This window comes from Onychostoma macrolepis, chromosome 23, assembly GCF_012432095.1.
Source record: "Onychostoma macrolepis isolate SWU-2019 chromosome 23, ASM1243209v1, whole genome shotgun sequence".
NCBI classification, from domain to species: Eukaryota; Metazoa; Chordata; class Actinopteri; order Cypriniformes; family Cyprinidae; genus Onychostoma; species Onychostoma macrolepis.
This window is the reverse complement of record NC_081177.1, coordinates 29647577-29668780: the sequence shown is the minus strand read 5'-3', so window position 1 is coordinate 29668780 and position 21204 is coordinate 29647577. Positions and strand designations below refer to the sequence as shown.

Genomic DNA, 21204 nt, shown 5'->3' with positions numbered 1-21204 from the left:
TATGTGAACATTATGATTGAAAAAAAAAACCCAATACTTTTCAAGAAATTATACTTTTAAATGGGAATTTAAACCCACCAATAGGAGTCATTAATTCATTTATCTCATTAATTCATAAACTCATTCAGGAGGAAAGGCGGTGACTCCCTGCATTAGCTCATTGTGAATGGCTGTTGTTCACTATAGTGTTCTGTAGTTGTCTGATGGTCATACTGTACGTAAATGGTGAGGGTGTCCTGAAACAAACCACATGCTAGCATGCAACATTCATGAACAAGTATGAAATCCCTTGAACTATTGCTCATTAAGTACAGTAACATTCACCATAGCCAGCATCTTAACCAGCTCTCCTCTTCAGAACAACGGTAACCACAAACATAACAACATTAAACACTATTAGGCCTCCCATAAATGTATCTGTATTCTCAGCACATCACTGCCCGAATTAGTCCAATTTAGAGATGACATTACATTGAAATGTATCACTGTGATCTCATTTGCAGTGGCAGGTGATGTCCCTCACTCAACTTTACAACTGAAATAAGCTTTAAATACCAATAAATCGTTAGATATTTGTATTTTGTAGGGTGAAAACAACTGGTACAATGTAAGTTAAAATGTCATCATTTTATTTTCTCTTTAATTTTCAATTGCATATACGTCCAGTCTTCCATGAAAAATAAGAATATGCTGTAAAACAACAACAACAAAAAAACACGTCTCATGAGAACTTATAATCAGCAGCATTACTTTCTAGTAGCCTACAGTTTTTGCTCATATCGACTATATTGGTGTTTATCAGCTTGTGCGTTTTACTTGCCAGCACTGACAGAACATGACAGACCCTTTATTGGACTGAAACAGCGTGTAATTAGCATCTCTCTGACCGCCCCCTCCGCCGGACTGCTGCTCTTTATCTGCATTCATAGCGAGCGCGTGCAGCACAGGAGCCGGAGCCGGAGCAGGAGCCATGGCCGTGTTCTCAGCGCTGCACTTACTGTTCCTCTGCCAGCTGCTGGCCTCGACCCTGGCGCAGGTAAGACACCGTGTCTGTGTCTGCTGCAAACTAATCAGATCACATCAGCTTGGTCAGTCCGTGAAAGTAGATTCGTTGTATGCATGTTATTGTCGTTAATGAACGCTTTGTGGACTGACTGTAATGTGTATATTGTAAAAGTAAAATCGTGCAGACTCTTAAAACGACTTTTGCTGGTGTAACTTCGAGTGCAGGTCAGATTAATTTTTTTTTAACATGAATAAATCTGTTTACATTGATGTTACACTATATATATATATAAATCAGGTTACCTCAGAACATTTTCTCGCAGTGTGATGTGATCGTCGCACAATGGCATCTTTGTGAGGTCTTCGCAGTGTTTGCGCGCTTCACTTGTGTTCTTCACATTGGTCTTTTTCTGTCTGAATAACATTTCAATGCAAATCACATTGTGACTAGTTCATTTTCATTTATGAACAGATTTAATTCTAGCTTCACTCAGAAACCTGACATTTTGAGCGGAGAACTGACACTTTTCATTTATTTACATTGATTTCTTTATTTGATTATTCTGATTCTTGATTTTGTGTTGTTTATGTCTACAGCAAAGGCCGGGTCCTCGGGGTGCGTCTGGAGCGCCAGGGCCACCGGGACCCCCAGGGAAAGACGGCATCGACGTGAGTTCCAGCTTCGTCTGTTCATCTATTATAAATACACATCTGTTTTTATATTCCGTTTCCTTTATCTGCGTTACACATTTACACGGAGAAAAAGATATTATCAAAATTCAGAAAAATGACGGAACAGATTTTCATTTTCGTCAATAATCTAGAAGTTTCATGTAAAAGACCTTCGTTATATTGCATGTGTGAACAGTAATGTTTGGACTGTTTGAGACGGGCTGTTAATGGTAAAGGAAAAACTCAGGAATTTACGCATGCAAACGTTGAAAGCAGTGAATGTTTCCTCAGTAAACGAGAAGCTGTGACAGAGAGCCCATTCATTCAAACACAAGCGTCTAGAGTTTCCCAGCCCCTTCAGCTCAGAGCAGTTCCTTCACACAGAATACATGACCACTGTGGGCTGCTGTCCAGTCACTTACCAGTCTAACGTGAAGCCATTGTTCTCTGTGCAGGGTAAACCTGGCCCTGCTGGACTTCCTGGAAAGCCTGTGAGTATCTGGATGTGCTCGCGTCTAATACTTTACAGCACTGATCTTGCTTTTGCATCTAACATGCATCACAACGCTAAAGATGTAGAAATGGCTGCTCACCTCATATCTCTTCTCTGTCTAGAGTTTGTGTAAATAATGGAACACAGACCAGTTTTAACCCCATCCCGCTGCTTACTTTATTCCCTTCCAAAGATCTGTTAAATAACATGTAAACACAGAGTGGTATTGTATGAGGCACAATGTTTTGAATTCTCGTCTGATCGCAGGGGCTGAAGGGGTCAGCGGGTAAACCTGGGGCCGCGGGGAGCCCGGGACTGCCTGGCCTGCCCGGTGTGGATGTAAGTCACTGCATTTTCAGCGCCACACACAAACTCTTGTTTCTTTTTTCTCTATGAAGAAAGGAAATCATTTAAGCACTAAACATAATTGTCTCCTGGTCCTGAAAATGTCCCGTTCTGCAGGGTTTGACCGGTCCGGACGGTCCAGCTGGCAAGGACGGGCCTCCAGGAGCAGCAGTAAGTGACTCTCAGATTTGTTTGAGTGCTCGAGTCTCTATGCATGACAGTTTTGCGGTCCTAAACCGTCCTCCGAGCTGTGGCCTGAGCACAGTGTGCAGCCGCGAGCAGATTTAATGAGCGTCAGCTGACTCTAATCCAGCCTGGAATGTGAAGTCGTCCCAGCACAGGTCTTCTGTTCATTAGTTTCTTGGAATCAGCAGGAATCACTGTAACTCTGTGGCTGACAGACTGAGCTGTGGCTGTATGTGAGGTCTTATCACTGTTTGACGGCAGTAGGAAAAATGAAAAAATGTTTGTCTCGTCAGATAATGAGTTCAGATGGAGTTGTATTTGTCGTAAGTAGTGTTGCACGGGGAAATGTTTTGTTTACCACTCCATTTTTGTATAGTAGGAAATAAATAATATGAACAGATCTTAAGAGCAGTAAAATCTACAGTGAAGCGCTATCATGAGGGGTTTTCAGCTCTTAGCTTCTGCTGACTTTGAGGACAGTTTCTCTGTGACAGCCACACCATTCATTTAAAGTACATTTTTATATTGGTCTAATCAAAAATCACGATTTTCATTGAAGCCTGTTTTGTTCAGTTTGAATAAAAAGCAAATAAGTCTTTACATGGAATAAAGGTTTTTGACCAGTGTTGATGTGCAGAACGCACACTGGCTAGCTTTACTGACGGCAGAAATGGGAAATCACTCTTTGTTTATTTACACGTAATCTTGCTGTTTTGTTAGTTTGATTGCTTCTATTGTCCTCATTTGTAAGTCGCTTGATAAAAGCAGCTGCTAAATGATTAAATGTAAATTTATGCATTTATTTATTTGTTCGTACATTACAGAAACCATGATGCATATTTTGAAAAGAAGCTGTCTTAATTAAACTAAATTAAACATTGACTAAGAAATTTTTTATTTTTTTTTTAATCTTAAATGAAAACTGATTACAGCTTATTTAGGTTGTGTTTAGGATGATATTTGATATTTTGACCTGCTCTGGGTAACATTTTGGTGTATGTCTAAAGAAAATATATTGTAAAAATATATATATTTAATTAGTACATATAAAATATAATATATTTTAAATATGGTACACTCACTGTAGTAATACTCAAATAATGTAATTCTTTAAAATGTGCAGTTTGCTAGATTACATTATGTAGGGCAAATGTGAATCGATCAGGTACTTGACAATGATTTTTGATGTTGACATAACTGTACTGTACATAACTGTACTTCCCATGCGGAGAGTAAAAAAAATGGAAATTAGGTATAGTTTAGAGTTTTTGAGCAAGATGAGAAAAGGGGGAGACTTCATAGGGTTTTATTTTCAATTTTGTGGGGAGTTTCAACAGTTTGATTTACACCCCAGACAGCAACATAGTGTTGGCCCAGATCCGGCCCACATCTGGCCCGTGTGAAATCCATGCGGCCCACATCTGGCCCGTGTGAAATCCATGCGGCCCACATCTGGCCCGTGTGAAATCCATGCGGGCCAGATGTGGGCCGGATCTGGACCAACACTGCTTTCTGTCTGGGACGCTGCACTGAAGACAGACTCATAAACAGCGTGTCTAAGCAGACCTCCATCAGTGTAGTGTGTACTTCAGAATCCAGGCAGAAGTAGGTCATCTGGGTACTTTTTGCCATCCCTGTTGAAAAAACCAGCACTTGCTGATTAGGTATGTTTTGAAGCATGCTGGTTCTGAGCAGGAGCTAGTTGCTCAGGACCAGCTCAAACCAGCTACCATGGTTTTCTCAACAGGGCACTGTTTTTGAACACTATGAGTTTGGACATGCTGGTCTTTTAGCATACTCTCAGGGTCGGGGAGTAACGGAGCATATGCAACATGAAATATAAAATATGAGTAACTGTGTTTTATTACAGCTACATTTTAAATGGGTGGTAGTCAAATTACAGTTACATCCAAAAAGTATTTTAGATGACCAAAGTGATCTCTTTTAATTTTAATGTCATTTATGTCATTTAAACATGAATGTAATCTGTATCGGGCAATTAATGGAAACAGCAGTTGGTGATTCTCTGAATCTGACGGTCTGCAAAAGCATCTTAAGATATGTTTTGTTTCATACAAAATTGTAATGATTTTTTAAACAAAATTAGAGGGATCATAAAAATTGCATTTTAGTTCTGTCCCGAAAAAGCAATTTCACACAACAGATGATTACATACTGTCCACCACAAGACAAAATAGCTGAATTTATAGAAACTGTATGTTATTTGTTCATCCTGCTGCTGTTCTTCTGAAAAATCCTCCAGCTCTTCACTTTCTCAGGTTTTCCAGCATCTTCTGCTGTCCAACAATAACTGTATGATTTTCAGATCCATCTTTTCACATTGAGAGAGCACAAATATTACAAAAAACAAAACAAACAGTGCTTTAATTACACTTAATTTCTAGCGATTATCACCGATTTGATTGCACAGATACTATTTAAACTAAACTGAGCTAGACAATGACATCTCTGAATTCAATAATGAAATGCCTTTCACTGAAAATTGAAAATTGAGTGTTTAATCTTATCATTATACATTACTGACACTCTATCCTCCAATTTGATACTGTTAAGTGCTTTGACACAATCTGTATTGTTAAAAGCGCTATATAAATAAAGGTGACTTGACTTGACTTGACTTTAAGAGCGGGGGTGTAAACTTTTGAACAGGATTATTTATTATTTTGTTTCAAGATTTATTTATTTTTTTAATTTGCTCTTTAGAATATAATACTTACATGTTTCCCAGAAGACAAAATAAGTACATTTTTTGTTAAAAGTAATATGCAGAGGAAAACCAATGTCCTATGTTTTGTAAATGTCATTTTTCTCCAGAGGACCGTTTGTATTACATACCTTATTAGAATTACAAAGCATTCAGAAGTGTTTAGACTAAATTTGAGTAATCTAAAAATACATTACAAATTACTTTTTGTATTTTGTAATCTGCACATTCTGCAGTGAAACATATTTTAAAAGTAACCTTCCCAGCCCTGTAAATATATTCAATTCAATTCAAGTTTGTTTGTATAGCCCTTTACAGCAGCTCTACAGGAAATAGGTTTCTACAGTATATTTCGTAGTGGTTTATCAGTGGTGACTATGTCAAGCTGATGTACGTATGGCAGAAATGTACAGTAAAAATCAGTTAAAAATCATATATAGTAAGAAAGTACTGTATTTAGTAAAGAATTCGATTTTAGATGCAGTGTTACAATTTAGTATAATAATTGTGCGATTGCTCACTAACAATTTGTTATTAGGACTTATAATTAAGTGCTGTATCAATAAATATGTATGAAACTGAGTGAATTAATTCCTGTCGTGAAACCACAGAAAATCACATTGAGACACTTCATTAGGTCATTTCTAAATAACTTACTCAAGTCAATGATCCGACATTTACATGAACCAATTATGTATGTGTAAAAAATCTTTTACTTTGTATGTTTTTGTCTTTGGGAAAATAATTATTTTGATTAAATTAAAATCAGAATTTATGGCTTGAACCAACCCATAGATATAATTAGAGAAAAAAACTAATACATGTGATGTGGCTGTGTACCGAATTCAAGTGTTTTTAGTAACATTGTTGGTGATCAGGCCTCCATCTCTGGCGCAGAAGAAATAATATGCCGTGTACACGCAAAAATGAGTTGGGAAGTGCGCAATAATTGCAATGCTCGGGCAAACCGCTGTAGAGTTGGTGTTGCTTTAGAGTTATAGAAACAGAATGATGTGCGCCAAATCAGTCGCTGTAGAAATCATATACTTTAATGGTTGTGAACAAAATACAATCAGCCAACGCAAATGCAATGACGTGTGAAACAAAGACTACAGAAATACAAAGACTCCTGTACTTGTGAATGGGAGAAACTGCAACGTGCAATATGGTGGAAAAGACCCGCCTTCTAAATGAAAGAGCCAATCGCTGATTGATAAAGTCATTGCATCACTGCAGCGGAGCATAAGAAACGATATTCACGAGGCAGTTCATTTCAGATTTTGTTGCTTATTTGAATTATGTAATTCAATCATGAGTTCAGCGAGCAGTTTTTGAGATTTCAGGATTCCCCGATTCATTTAGATAGGACTTGGTCTTGCTTGAGCTGCCTGGGGGCGTTGCAAATATGGCCGCCGAGTGAACGGACTTTGTGTGAAATAAAACGCCATCATGGTTTAAAGAGGAGGGGCTTGATTAAGTGCTTGAAATAGTGTGTGATGTGCACAGAACAGTAACAAAACTCAGTCGCACACAAGTGTACTGCATAGGGATGTTTAGATTACTACGTAAGAATTCACACGCTTACGTTTTTTGAAACTCACATTTCTCAGTTTAAATGCTTCAGTTTATTCTGTTCTATTCTATTATAAACCTAATGAATAATTGACCTCAAAAAGGAAGCGTACAAGCGGTGTGCTGGTTCTGACAGGCTCTGTGTGCTTCAGCATGCTGGTTCAGTTCTGCTGCGCAGACTTATATTATTTTGTGTGTGTTGTTGTAGGGTGACCCAGGACCTCCCGGACCGGACGGACCCCCTGTAGGTGCCCAGCATCCGTAAATCCACAGTAAACACAGTCATATGACATTTCAGCATGTTTGCTACAGCACAGCACAATAAGATGCTCTCCAGTTCAAGTTTTTCTCATTCGTCATTACCTACATTCACAAAACATGTGTGCAGCGAGAGCGCAGTATCAGGACAAACACGTCGGTGACTGTCTTAAGTTGTGTTCTCTTGTCATCCTCAGGGCAGAGGCAGACCAGGCGCTCTGGTGAGTACAACCCGCCCAGAACCACAGTTAGAGGAAGAACGATCTGCGTAACGGTCATGAGTTCACGCGCTCGGCGCAGGAGAGGTTTATTTGCTCTGGCTCTTGGTGGGACACTCAACAAAAGGAAATGTGCAGCCGGTGTCAAAGCATTTGTGTTTCTGTGTGTTTTCTGATCTCAGGGTCTCGCTGGAGCTAATGGACTTCCAGGTGGACCAGGACCTAAGGGTCCGCCGGTGAGTGACTGAGCAGTGGCTCTTACGGTGCTGGTCATGTAAGGTATTATTAGTAGCAGTTTTAGCACAGCTGCAGGATGAGTGTTGTGAAGAGTGACTCGGGTTTGTGTCGCAGGGGCCCGAGGGTCTTGCAGGACTGCCTGGTCTTCCCGGCACAGACGGACCTCCTGTAAGTACCTGCACTCAGACGGCAAAAACAGTTCTTTTATTCAAATAATCCAATACTTCTCCCTCTTTTTTAGGGACTCCCAGGAACTCTTCCGGAAGGCAGTGGAGATCTGCTGGTGCGTTAAGAAGCTTTACCACTCTGACGTCAAAACTATTGTAACGTACTACACTAAAAAAACATTTGTACAAACTAATTTAATATTAATCAAAGACAAAAGACATTCAAGATTATTTATTAGCAAATCCATCACTTAAAAAAGAATTGTAGATGATTGAATAATGTAAATACAACACATTGATTCACTGAATGAAGTTATTCTGAATTGACCAAATGTCTCAAAATGCTTTTCCATGGTTCACTGTACCGCATTCACATGTACCATACTTAATATACATATGATCTGGACATAACCCATAACTGACTGTAGATCAATACATGTAGGTCAACTTTTTACAGCCTGATTAAACAAAAGCTAAATAGGATGTAATATTAAAGTTGAATTAAGATTTAAATAATGGTTAGTCAATGTTTAACTTAGTTTACTTACTATAAATAAAGACAGCTTTGACAAATCTTCAGTGCACATCTTTTCGATCAGATACTTATATAAATAAATGGTCCTTTCGCTTTTTCTCAGTGTATGTATACAGCATAGACATCCATCTGCACATCTGTGCTGCTGCCGAGGACTCATTTATAAGATGTTGTGCAGAAACCATCCTAAATTTGATCTTACGATCATCTCTCAAATATGTGTACGTGTGATTCATAGAATGAACGTACGCACAGAAAACACGTACGCCTCTTTCAGATGTGAACTCTATGAATCGCAGATTATCTTGAACTTGAGCGCAACTGAATGGTTTCATCTCTCTGACGACTCCTAATTAATGTCATTAACATGTAAAAGATCACCAATCATCATAATTTAGAGCCGCGAGCTGCAAGAACAGCTTACATTTCCAGAAACCTGCAGCACTCGAACAAGAGAAGTGTGTAGGTCTGCTCAGATCCTGCCGTGACGCTAAGCACTTTTACACACACGAGCGCCGGCGTGCATTTAAGCGTTCGCACACGCTACGATCAGATCTGAATAAACGAGGCCGTGGCGAGAGATCTGTTGTAGGTTGTAACACAGATCATTATTAACGTCTGAACTGACTGGCGTCTGAAGAGCATCATCGCTGGAGTGGTGGGAGGACAGCGATCTGGTTTTTCTTTGCATGCAGATTGATTGCATCATTGTCTTGTTTGCAGTGTCCGGCCATCTGTCCCCCGGGTCCTCCTGGACCGCCGGGAATGCCTGGATTCAAGGTACTTGATCTCAACAGTTCAGATTCTGCTGGAAAGCTGCTCTGTGTCTGCTGTTAGCTCTCTCAAGCTGCTCTCACACACTCTGTGGCGTATAAAGCGCTGAACGTGTTTTACACATGATAAGACGTCTGTTTCTATCACAAACTGTAGTTCTGCCCCTGTGTTTTGGTTTAGGGTCACACAGGTCATAAAGGGAGTAAGGGAGAGCTGGGGAAAGACGGAGAGAAGGTGAGATGGGCGTGCGACCTGCAGAAGCACTGCTCTGAATGAAGCGGAAGCAGAGAGCAGCTTGTTGGTAATGTGTTTGTGTGGCTGTCTCTTCCCATCAGGGGGATCAGGGGCCGCCGGGGCCACCGGGAATCCCGGGGACAGTGGGCTTACAGGTGCGACTGACCTCACCTCATGAATATAATCACTTATTCCTGTTTAGTAGACAGTAAAGAAAAATAGTAGCAAAAGAACTAGGTTTTAATGTTAAGTAATGCAACTAACATTTTTTGCAAATAACATTTTCATTTTATAATATGCACACACTCTTATATTACTAATATGTAAAAACCGCCTCTGTTTTATGAATTGCGTTATATGGATTATGTTCATGATGTAAACTGTTGTCAGTGTTGAGAAGGACACTTTGGAAATGTAATAGGTTACAGGTTACCCTATTTAAAATGTAATAAGTACTATTTCGGTTACTACTTCATTAAAGTAATGTAACTGATTACATTTGATTGCTTTTAGAAATTTCTAATAAATATTTTCAACTTCTCGTTTATTTCTTTTATTAAATGATAAAGGGCCCCAGTGTTGTTTAGAAGAACAGAATAGATCTGCTCGAAATAATCAGCGACGCATTCTATTCAAACATAAAGAATATAACACGTCCAGAGTTCAGTGGCTTGTCGTTTCCTCCATCGATGTGTTGTGTGTTAAAGGGCTCTCGAGGGCTGAGGGGACTGCAGGGGCCGGTGGGAGCCGTAGGAGACAGAGTAAGACCTCAGTAACATCACACACCACACATCTCACTCAAATATAGACCACGTGAACAAAAGAAGGAGCCTGTGCGAGTCCAGACAGCTGTGCTTCTGCTTCTCTGTGCAGGGACTGCCGGGCTTCAGAGGAAAACCTGGAATAGCTGGCATCATTGGAAAAACTGTGAGTGTTTTTTCTTTAATGTGTGTGTTTCTGTTAATAAATGATAAAATCGTAAACCGTTTGCTGCGTGTGTCTTCTGAATAGGGTGATGGTGGTGAGAAAGGGCCGCAAGGCTTCAAAGGGCCCAAAGGAGAGATAGTAAGCACATTACTTGCTCGATTTATTCAATGAAGGCCTTTATTTCTGTAGCATCAGAGTGATTGTGCTCTTCATCCTCTTAATAGGGGAAGATAGGCCCCAAGGGACTCCCTGGAGGTGCAGGACCTAAAGGAGAACCGGTGAGGAAGCGTGTGCTTTGCTGACTCTAGCGAGGAGCGTTAGATTTGCCCATTATAATGCTGTGTGTGGATCCGCAGGGCATGCCGGGCAGAGACGGGAAGGATGGCACTCAAGGACTGGACGGTGATAAGGTGACCAGCAGGTGTGGTTTAGAGACGCATCTGGGCCGTGTTTCTGGCCGCGCTGACGCTGTGTGCTTGTGTTACAGGGAGATGCTGGGAGACCGGGAGTATCTGGGGAGAAAGGCCCTAACGGCCTGCCTGTACGTATTACCCTTAATTACACTGTTCAACAAGTAATACACAGCGGTGAGATTTCATCTCTGCTTGTTTTTCAATCCGCAAAATCATTTGGTTGTCTGCTGGGTTTTGTTCAACTCTGTCTGTGTTGTGTAATTCAGGGTTTGCCGGGAAGAGCTGGTGCAAAAGGTGCCAAAGGAGGAGTTGTGAGTACTGTATATCAATCTGTTTGCAGCTTCCACGTTTAGCTGTATTATAAGTCAAATAGATTCAGATACGAGAGACATACAAATTGTCCTCATAATTCCATAACCATTTTTATTTGACTTAAGTTTTACATGGTTTCTCTGAGTGAACTGAGATGAATGTGTGGCCCTGTTCTAAACACAGTGCTCGAGTTAAAAGAAGCAAGTTATTCATTCCTCTCTTTTAAGTCTAATTTTTATTTGATTTGTTTACGTGAATTAAACTGGCCCATTATGCTGGAGCACAGTGGAATTAAAAAAAAAATCTCTTTGAGGATAAGCGGTAAAAAGCAACAATCGTCCTGATCCATTGGTCTCTGGGGGAATATTTTTAAGCATAAATTTAAACATATTTTAGGATGTTTAGATATTATTACTTGACTCTTTGCTATGTAAAATACTGTTGTCTGACATCAGTGCTGAATAAACTTGAATGTTAAAAAATAAGATGCACCGTGGAAGTTTGTGGTGTAACCCCAAAGAAGAACCGTGAAGTAAAACTTAGGAATGATAAGCACCTCTGGAGAGAGGCGTCTGTCAGCATCTGCTCACGGTACTTTCGGCTAAACATGATAGCTATCCCATCTTCTTTGCCGGTTGGTCCGGTGCTTCTGAATCAGACTGTAAGAGCGTCTGCGGTGGTGTATAATGCACGAATCCTTCTCCGTTCAGGGCGGTCCAGGAGAGATGGGAGAAGCAGGGCCGTCGGGAGAGCCAGGTATACCTGTATGTATCCGACTCGTGACCTGATACGAACCAATGCATGCTGTAAGATCTCAGATTCGCAGCCAGTGTTACCCAGGTGCGATGCACTGACGTGTGTCCGCTCCACAGGGGGAGATCGGCGTCCCTGGAGAGAGAGGAGACGCTGGACCCAGAGGTGTGGCTGTGAGTACTGCAGCTCGTACAGCTCAGCACAAATCCACATTTTCCTCTCGCTGAATGAATTGTTTGAATTCAGACTCGTAACATTAAACGCGCTCGTCTGTAAAGGAGAGAGAGGTGCTCTTCCTGTTCATCGGGCTGAAGGGGTGTTTGTGCTTGTTTAACAGGGCGGCATTGGACTGGCTGGAAACCCTGGACCACAAGGTGTTAAAGGATTCCAGGTGAGTTGCATTATGGGATCATGTCAAGTGCCACGACAGAACAAACACTAATCATCGAAACATGCCTCATATTCCTCGTCTTCTGAAGGCATAGGATAGGGTTTGGCGACAGTACATGTCATTTATTATCTGACCGTAGAGACCGTGGTTTATGTGTTTCTGTACAGGGTGTTAAAGGGGCTATAGGTGACCCAGGTCTGCCTGGTCCGACTGGAATCAGAGGCGGCTTCGGTGAGCGGGTGAGTTAACGCATATCAAAACATCTGTCTGTCTTTCAGTGTTTGAAAATCTCTTCTCTATTCTAAACATCAAACTCTTCATGAACTTTCCTTTTCTAAAAACAAAGACACGGACAAACGCATTCAGCTTTGTTTAATCACAGACAGTGAAGAGCAGAGCTCATATTTTAGCAGATATCTAGAGGTCCTGCCACAGAACAAAGCCTGTCTGTATTCTCTGGCCTTCTTCGCTCAAACACACACATAACTCTCTCTCTCTCTCTCAGGGTCCAGTTGGAGCTGGAGGGCCTAAAGGAGACGTGGTAAGAGGCGTATCTGCTGTATGATGAGAGATCAGTTATGTATGCATGTGTTCATATGTTGGCGTTGTGTGTTTAGGGAGTTGCTGGAAGTGATGGTTTACCGGGAGAGAACGGGGAGCCGGTACGTAACGCCGTTCCATGTCACATGCAGCTCAATGTCTGATAGTCCTCTGATTTCTGACAGACTCTGGTTCCTCTTACTTCAGGGTCCTTATGGTCCGGTCGGACAGAAAGGAGAGGTGAGATCTCATTTCATTTTATTACATTTTCCTGTTTTCTTACTATTTGCATATTTTGTTGAATGAAAAATGTAGTCAAAACGTGCGTGTGTGTGTGTGTATATATATATATATATATAGTGGCAAACCTTTCAAACTGTACAATGCAACTTTATCATTACCTCATCATGTTTGACACGGAGCATTCTTGTAAAAATGTTTTAGCATTGTGCAGTTAAAAAAAAAAGAAAGAAAAATGATCATGTCATCTCCAGGTTGTTTTTCTCCAAACCCTTTTTTAGCCATGCAATATGTCACATTTACAAATTCACACACACACAGTTATTCTACTTGTAATTAAAAGTGCCTGTAATCAGATCACGGTTGCGTTTAATTGATGTTTTTTCATGCAAATGATCAAAATGAAGCAGAGGGCATTGCAGATTCCTGCATGTGACAGGTGAAGCGAGAGTTTGATTAACTGCTGGCAGAGATGTACCTGGTCACAGCGGTGCAGCTGGGGAATCAGTGGCTAGGGCAGGGTGGACTTAACCAAAGGTGCGAGGTAAGCGGACGCGTACGGCTCCAGGGAATCCAATGACCAATCAGAGGTGTTTAAGTTGGACAGAATCCACTCATCACTCAAAACGCTGGAGTTTTTGTTAATTCTAATCAACAGCATGCTGACCAATCCTCAGTGTAGATGCAATGTGAATAATAGATTAATTGTGTATTGCAGAGCTTAATTTATTATTATGGAACTTTGTGAGATCGCAATTTAAATGAGTGACAGATTTGAGTGATTATAAGGTAAGCGCTTATTGCATTATTTCTTATAATCAATTCAATTCAAGTTTATTAGTATAGCGCTTTTCACGATGCAAATCATTGCAAAGCAGCTTTACAGAAAATGTAAGTTTCTACATTATATTTAGTAGCAGCTTATCAGTGGTGACTATCTCAAGTTGATGTCCATGTGGCAGAAATGTCTGGTAAAAATCAAGCAGTTAATGTCATGTAATCAAACAGACGGTGAACACTATTAACAGCAATAATTATATGGTGTGATCAAACTAGTTTTGTATGTTGTCTGAGGGTTGGCATCATAATCATATAAGCATATTATAAATAAAATAAAAAAATCTCTAGTTTGGAATTAGAATTAAAACATTTTAATTAGTAAAACACAGAAGAGAATAATAAGCTATATTGTGTTTGGTATATACTATATATTAATTGTTTACGTGGCCATGTCTCACAACAGAAAAAAAGAAAAAACAGAAATCCAGCGACACTCGTAGTGAAAATAACTTTTAATTATATATAAGAACTGATGTGTTTTGGCTTGGGAGCCTTTCTAAGGGAACCAGCACAATTCATCAACATCTAAAAATCATCTCCGTATTAATTTACTCATTCAATATCAAGAAAAAAACAGCTGGCAAGTTCCACTCACAACATTACATTTCATTTTAGAAAGTAATTACTGTTTAAAACAGCATCAGGTTGACTAATTAATTTCTGAATTTGCTCTGAAATCTTCTAAAATCTCCCACAGATAATGTGAAGTGGTCATAAACTTCAAGGCAGCAAAATCAGGCTTACAAAAGTAAACTGTAGTTGGTGCGTGGGGGCCCCAGGCCTGGAAATTGCTTAGGGCCCCCAAAATCACAAAGTTCAAGGCTATTTTTAACCAAATTCAGAAGAATTTGCTTTTCTGCAATATATGATGCGATATATATATATATATATATATATATATATATACACACACAGTGTGTGTGTGTGTGTGACCCAGGACCACAAAACCAGTCTTAAGTCACTGGGGTATATTTGTAGCAATAGCCAAAAATACATTGCATGGGTCAAAATGATCAATTTTTCTTTTATGCCAAAAATCATTAGGATATTAAGTAAAGATCATGTTCCATGAAGATATTTTTTAAATTTCCTACCGTTATTTTTGATTAGTAATATGCATTGCTAAGAACTTAATTTGGACAACTTTAAAGGTGATTTTCTCTGTATTTAGATTTTTTTTTTTGCACCCTCAGATGTATAAATCTCAATTTCAAATCTAAAAAAATTGACACTTATTTTGGTTTTGTGGTCCAGGGTCACATATATATATACATATATACACTGCCCGTCCAAAAAAAAAGTCACACACTCTAATATTTCGTTGGAGCACCTTTAGCTTTAATTACGGCACGTATTCGCCGTGGCATCATTTCAATAAGCTTCTGCAATGTCACAACATTTATTCCCGTCCAGAGTTGCATTAATTTTTCGCCAATATCTTGTATTGATGATGGGAGAGTCAGACCGCTGCACAAAGTCTTCTCCAGCACATCCCAAAGATTCTCAATGGGGTTAAGGTCTGGACTCTGTGGTGGTCAATCCATGTGTGAAAATGATGTCTCATGCTCCCTGAACCACTCTTTCACAATTTGAGCCCGATGAATCCTGGCATTGCCATCTTGGGAATATGCCCGTGCCATCAGGGAAGAAAAAATCCATTGATGGAATAACCTGGTCATTCAGTATATTCAGGTAGTCAGCTGACCTCATTCTTTGGGCACATAACATAACCATCCATGCAGTAATTATCCAATGGGAGGATCTTACCTATTTGCTTAGTTAAATCCAGGTGGTCACTTTTTTTTAGACGGGCAGTGTGTGTGTATATATATGTATATACACATACATACATGCATATATATACACATACATATACATACATACATATATAAAATAAATAAATGCAATAATTTTCACCAGAAGATTTGAAGAGCTATATTTAAAAAGAATAAATCGTTCTAGAGTTAGTGGGGTGATATCTATATAGAAATTAAAAATAATAAACAGCTGAAAAATGTATTTTTACTCTGAAGATTTACAAGAACCATCTCAAATCTCTTTCATTAACCACTTCAGGTTAAAAAAAAAAAGAAGCTTTTTTTGTAGGCCACATTCCCATTGTTTTTGACCAGTTCAGTATGACTATAAAATACAATTGTGGTTGTCATAATTTTATTGTTATTAGTGATTATAGTATTGTTTTATTATTGTGATATTACGAAATAAAAACTAAATGATAAATAGATATTAGTATTGTAATTTTACTGTATTATTACTATCGATGTCTTAAAGGAATAGTTCACCCAAAAATTAAAGTTCTGTCATCATTTACTCTCCCTCATTTTGTTCCAAACGTGTGAGTTTCTTTTCTTCTGCAGAACATAAAATAAGATATTTTGAAGAATGTTGGTAACCAAAGAGCTGCTGGTAGCCACTGACTTCCATAGTATGGACCAAAAATGCTATGGAAGTCAATAGCTACCGACAACTGTTTGGTTGTCAACATTCTTCATTCTTCTTTTGTCCTTTCTTTTCTTCCACAGAAGGTTTGGAACAACTTAAGGGTGAGTAAATGATGGCAGAACTATCCCTTTAATTTCTTCATTTTCAAAGGGTAAACCATCAAGCTTTTATGTTGCCAACAAAGAAAAATGATTTTTAGTTTCAGAGCTCAGCTCAGCTCTGTGTTCATGCAGCCCATGATATCAGTGTCTCAGAACAGCTCGATTCACAGTAAATGAACCAAACCATTCTCAGATGCTCAAACACTGTATCATGAACTACAGGTGTGGAAATGTCGCGCTTGAAACCAGTAAAGCATACAGTATATTTAATGAAATTGCCACCTATGTGGTCTGACAATAGCACTAAGCCATATCGCCACAACGATTTTATTTTGATATATCATCAAGTATGGAATTAAATTAGTGCTGCTATCAGTCAGGTTCTCTGTTAAGTATTATGGGTGTCAGTTATCGAGGTCTCAAGTGTGTTTTATTGCTTTTAGAAAATAGTAACTACATAGTCTCAATCTTGAATAAACCTTTATCATGGTAATGGATATGTCAACTTAATGTATTTGTTATACTTGCTGCTGCTAAAGTAAATGCACATATGTAGATCTAGACAAGTGGTGCTGGGGAGGAGGAGGGTTAAGAGAACAATTCTTGCATGTTGCAATGAACCAGTTTACAGTAACACTGGAGTATTTAAATGTTAAATGGAGCATTAAACGGAGCTCGACAGATTACAAGTAGAGAACTATTGCAAGAAAATTTCAAACCATCAGTTTAGTACATTCAGTATCACCACTTTTGCATGTTTGCATGATTAAGGGGAAAACAGGGCACCCTGAGGACATCCACGCAAACACCACACAAAAAAATGTCTCCAGGGACTCGAACCTTCTTTCTGTGAGGCAGCAGCACTACCTACTGCGTGACTGCTGTGAATTATTAGTATTTTGTCCTGTGTGGGATACGTACATATCGTATGTAGCTTGTGAAGAACGGTGCTGAAGAATATCTTTGTTCTTATTGTAATGTGGTTCCTGATTGAGCATCAATGAATGTCTGCACCTTTTGTAATAGTAGTGTGAGTCCCTTAACTATCCTCATGATAAAAAGCTGAAGCTGTTGGGAAGAGATGGAACGTGAAGCAGGAAAACCTGAGAATGTGCAAGAAAACACTTCTCAACAGGATCATTTGTGTCAGTTCAGTTATTGTGTCATGTGGCATGAACGTGAAATAGCTTAACTCTTTCCCCGCCAAACACAGAATTTTCCGGGTTTCTGTGTTCTTGCTGTTATACGCTAGGGGGCGCTATTATGCATCTCCTGAATGAGTCTTGAATGTGCCGATTAAAAACACAGACCAGGAAGACGCACAAACCAATGATCTCATATGTAAGCATATACATATGAAAAATAATGCGATCATCAACACTAACCGCATATAAATGGAACCTGCCCAATGTTACAGAGTGAATGTCAATCCAGAAAGTGGTAAAGGCCTGTGCAAGCTTTGGGAGTACTGATAGAAGCCATCTACGGCATCGTTGCTTTGATGACTGAGACGCTGACTTGCAGCAGCTGGGACCAAATGCAAAACATTTTATGCTGCTACCTGAGGACAATCATTCCTCCGTGTGGTTTTCCCTGTGTCTTAGTCCGGTAAGCATGGAGAGCTGGGAGCCAAAGGAGTTGTAGGACCACAGGGAGGGACCGGAGCCAGAGGGGCACCTGGAAAACCAGGACCGATGGGATTCCAAGGAGAGCAAGGTTTTCCAGGCGTCGCTGGAAAGATTGGTGTTCCTGTAAGCACCTGCCAGTCAACATGTGTCGGTACTGCGCTGCAAACACAAAATATGTCTCACGAGTGCTGTTGTGATTATGTTGCAGGGCAAACTGACTAGTGAGCAGCACATCAGAGAACTGTGTGGCTCAATGATTGATGGTAAGACGTTTGTTCACCCATAAATGGCACTTATGAAAAGCTTCACGATGCAAGCTGTAGTGTATTGCTGGTGTTGATCTTAGATCAGATAGCTCAGCTCGCTGCTAACCTGAGAAGACCTCTGGCTCCTGGTGCCGTGGGACGGCCTGGACGACCCGGGCCTCCAGGAAAGCAAGGAGAAGTTGGATCCATCGGTCACCCTGGAGCCCTTGGCCCGCCAGGTTATAGAGGACTGCCGGGAGATCTCGGTGATCCTGGTCCTCGAGGTGAGAGACTGGTCATGTTGCACTTTTTTATTAAACAAATGGTTAAAAGGATAAATGTGTACAATGCAATGTCATCAAGGTTGCATTATAAGTACTTAATGCAGTGCGTTTGTTAAGAGTATTTATTAATCTTTGTTTATGTTAGTTCAATACAACTGTTCATTGTTAGCTCAGGTCCATTAAATAATATCAAGACAACTTTTGATTTTGGTTCATGTTAAAATTACTATTGTATATGTAAAATGCTTTAGAATGACTTTGACTTTTTTATCGTTAGTTCATGTTAACTAATGTAGCTCTTAAAGTGCTACCCATATTTCCTCAGGACAGATGCACCTATCCACCTTATTTCTCAACGCGGAAGTAATCCGTTTACTGTGAATGTGTCAGACTTCCGGTTCATTAACCGCTGAAGGGAAATAATGAGAAGAATAACAAAGTGCAGTAAAACGGTTTGCACTAAAAACCAGTGTGTTCATAATTAGGATAACACATTCAAATAATATGGTAAGACACACCAGTTTGAAATATCAAGGCGCAAAAAAATAGCTGGACGCGAGACACACATTAAATTTACAAATGGCCACGCCCGCTCTTACGGGAAAAATAAGGTGGATAGAATATAACACGGGTATATTATAAAGTTTTTTTTTTTTTACAATTGCTAAGACACATTTTTCAATACTTGGGTAACTCTTTCAAAACTCTTCACAGTTCTCCCTACCAAACTTTAGCTTGGCACAGCAGTACATTTCTCATCCAGAATGCGAAACAACCAAAGAAAACCCCCACCAACATCACAAAGCATTATACAATGTTTTCTTGTCAAATTTCTTTGCCACTGTTGAGAATTCACTGCAGTATTTATGTATTTGCAATCTTTAGATTTCTAAGTTTCCTCGTTTGTATAGGTGCATGTAGTTTTGGTGATGTTTGAAAGATTTAGTCATCGAGTGTTTTGTGTCGAAGCGGTGATAAATGATCCACACAGACTGCTGCGGTGCTCACTTGTGAGGAGTTTTGAAAGTGACCAGAGTATTGGGTCCTCTAGCGACTGTAAAACAATTTCTCACAGCTGTGTAAAATATTTGCTGTTATGTTTATGAATCCAGGAAGAGTGTTTTATCCTAATATGAATTCATAAAGCACATTCCAGAATGAATTTGGATGTCTCTTAATTCCGCAGGGGAAGTCGGTGAGCCAGGTGACAAGGGGCCTGTAGGTAAAGCCATCGAAGGGCCCGCTGGAGACCAGGGTGACCCAGGTATGTACAGTCTGTTCATAAGGACATTCATAAGTGCGCCCCAGTCAAACACATTATCAATGCAGCTTGTCAATGTAAAGTAGCTTATTAGGAAAAATGAAAACTCGTTTAACACATAGCCCTGCTGTGTAACCAATATCAAACATTAACTTAAAAAAAAACACACATTTCCTAAATTATTAGCATGCAAAAAAAAAAAAAAAAAATTAAAATTGTTAGTTGGGCCAGATGTGGCAGAGCTCTTCTAAGAACAGCCTGGGATCGACTCCCAAGAACACGCCAGTGGACGTTTGTGACTTCATCACTGTACTGTACAGCTCAAACTAAACCAAAGATAAGTATACGAGCAACCAATCATGATTATATGCAGAGCTGGGTAGTAACTGATTACATGTAATCTGGATTACGTAATCAGATTCCAAAAATTAAACACTTTAATTAAATACTAAATTATTTCAAAACATTTGGAATCAAGACTACAGTTACCTTTTTTTTTTTTTTTTTATTAAAATGCACAAATTCACATTACATGTAATGCAGGGATTCCCAAACTTTTTTGTCATCTGATCCTCTTTCACCTCATATATTTACTTGAAGTACCCCTGAGATTTTAAAATAAATATTTGAATTAATTATCACATTTTCATGTTCACAGTTCTCTGACATTGGTTAATGGTCACATGACATGCATGCAAACAAATGAAATATTTCAGTTTTTAAGTGTTTTATTTTGACTGATGTTATTTTAAAATGATTACATTTTTTTCATCATTATGATTTAATTAATTATTAGCTTTTCATTAAACTCACAAACCCCAGTTTGGGAAACCTTGAAGTAATGTAATGTTTAATGCACTTCATGTTGTTTATTACAACGAATGGATTTTTATGTCAGTATGGTACAAGATTGTCCTATTTAAATCAATGTTATATTACTAACTACAATTTAATTCGTATTATTTGGAATCAGTAACGGTTTACAATTTGCCAGTAATCTACCCAGCTCTGATGATATGTAAGCGCACTGGATCTGTCAGTCTACTCAGAAAGAAATCAGCTTTAGCTGAACGGGGCGATATCAGAGCATAATTGAATAGATGTGTCGTTTATGTAGTGCTTTTTCAAACACCTGTGATTGTCTGTCGTACATCATTCTCATCACACGTCTCTGTGGCCATCAGGTCTGCCCGGCGTGCATGGCATCGTCAAAGACGGCCGCGACGGAGCGCCTGGAGATCCAGGAGAGCCAGGAGAAGCAGGAAGAGCCGGCAGAGCGGGTCACCAGGGGTCACCCGGTATCTGTGACACATCAGCGTGCCAAGGAGCCGTGGTTCACGGGAAGTCCTCCAACCCCAAGAACCATTAACAGGAGAGCCAGGAAA

At 39.6% G+C, this 21204-nt stretch overlaps 1 protein-coding gene across 1 annotated transcript; it reads left to right on the top strand.

Moving 5' to 3' along the window:
- The first annotated feature begins 765 nt into the window (after window positions 1-765).
- col9a3 (collagen, type IX, alpha 3) lies at window positions 766-21188 on the top strand. The gene is made up of 32 exons (XM_058763359.1): window positions 766-1036; window positions 1603-1674; window positions 2133-2168; window positions 2438-2509; window positions 2633-2686; window positions 7207-7242; window positions 7454-7477; window positions 7657-7710; window positions 7826-7879; window positions 7953-7994; window positions 9137-9193; window positions 9368-9421; window positions 9523-9576; window positions 10129-10182; window positions 10295-10348; window positions 10433-10486; window positions 10573-10626; window positions 10705-10758; window positions 10836-10889; window positions 11028-11072; window positions 11784-11837; window positions 11946-11999; window positions 12164-12217; window positions 12385-12456; window positions 12723-12758; window positions 12835-12879; window positions 12965-12997; window positions 18006-18152; window positions 18238-18292; window positions 18376-18558; window positions 19745-19822; window positions 21004-21188. The coding sequence occupies exons 1-32, from the start codon at window positions 971-973 to the stop codon at window positions 21186-21188; spliced, it is 2040 nt and encodes a 679-aa protein (XP_058619342.1). The 5' UTR covers window positions 766-970.
- The last annotated feature ends 16 nt before the right edge of the window (window positions 21189-21204 follow it).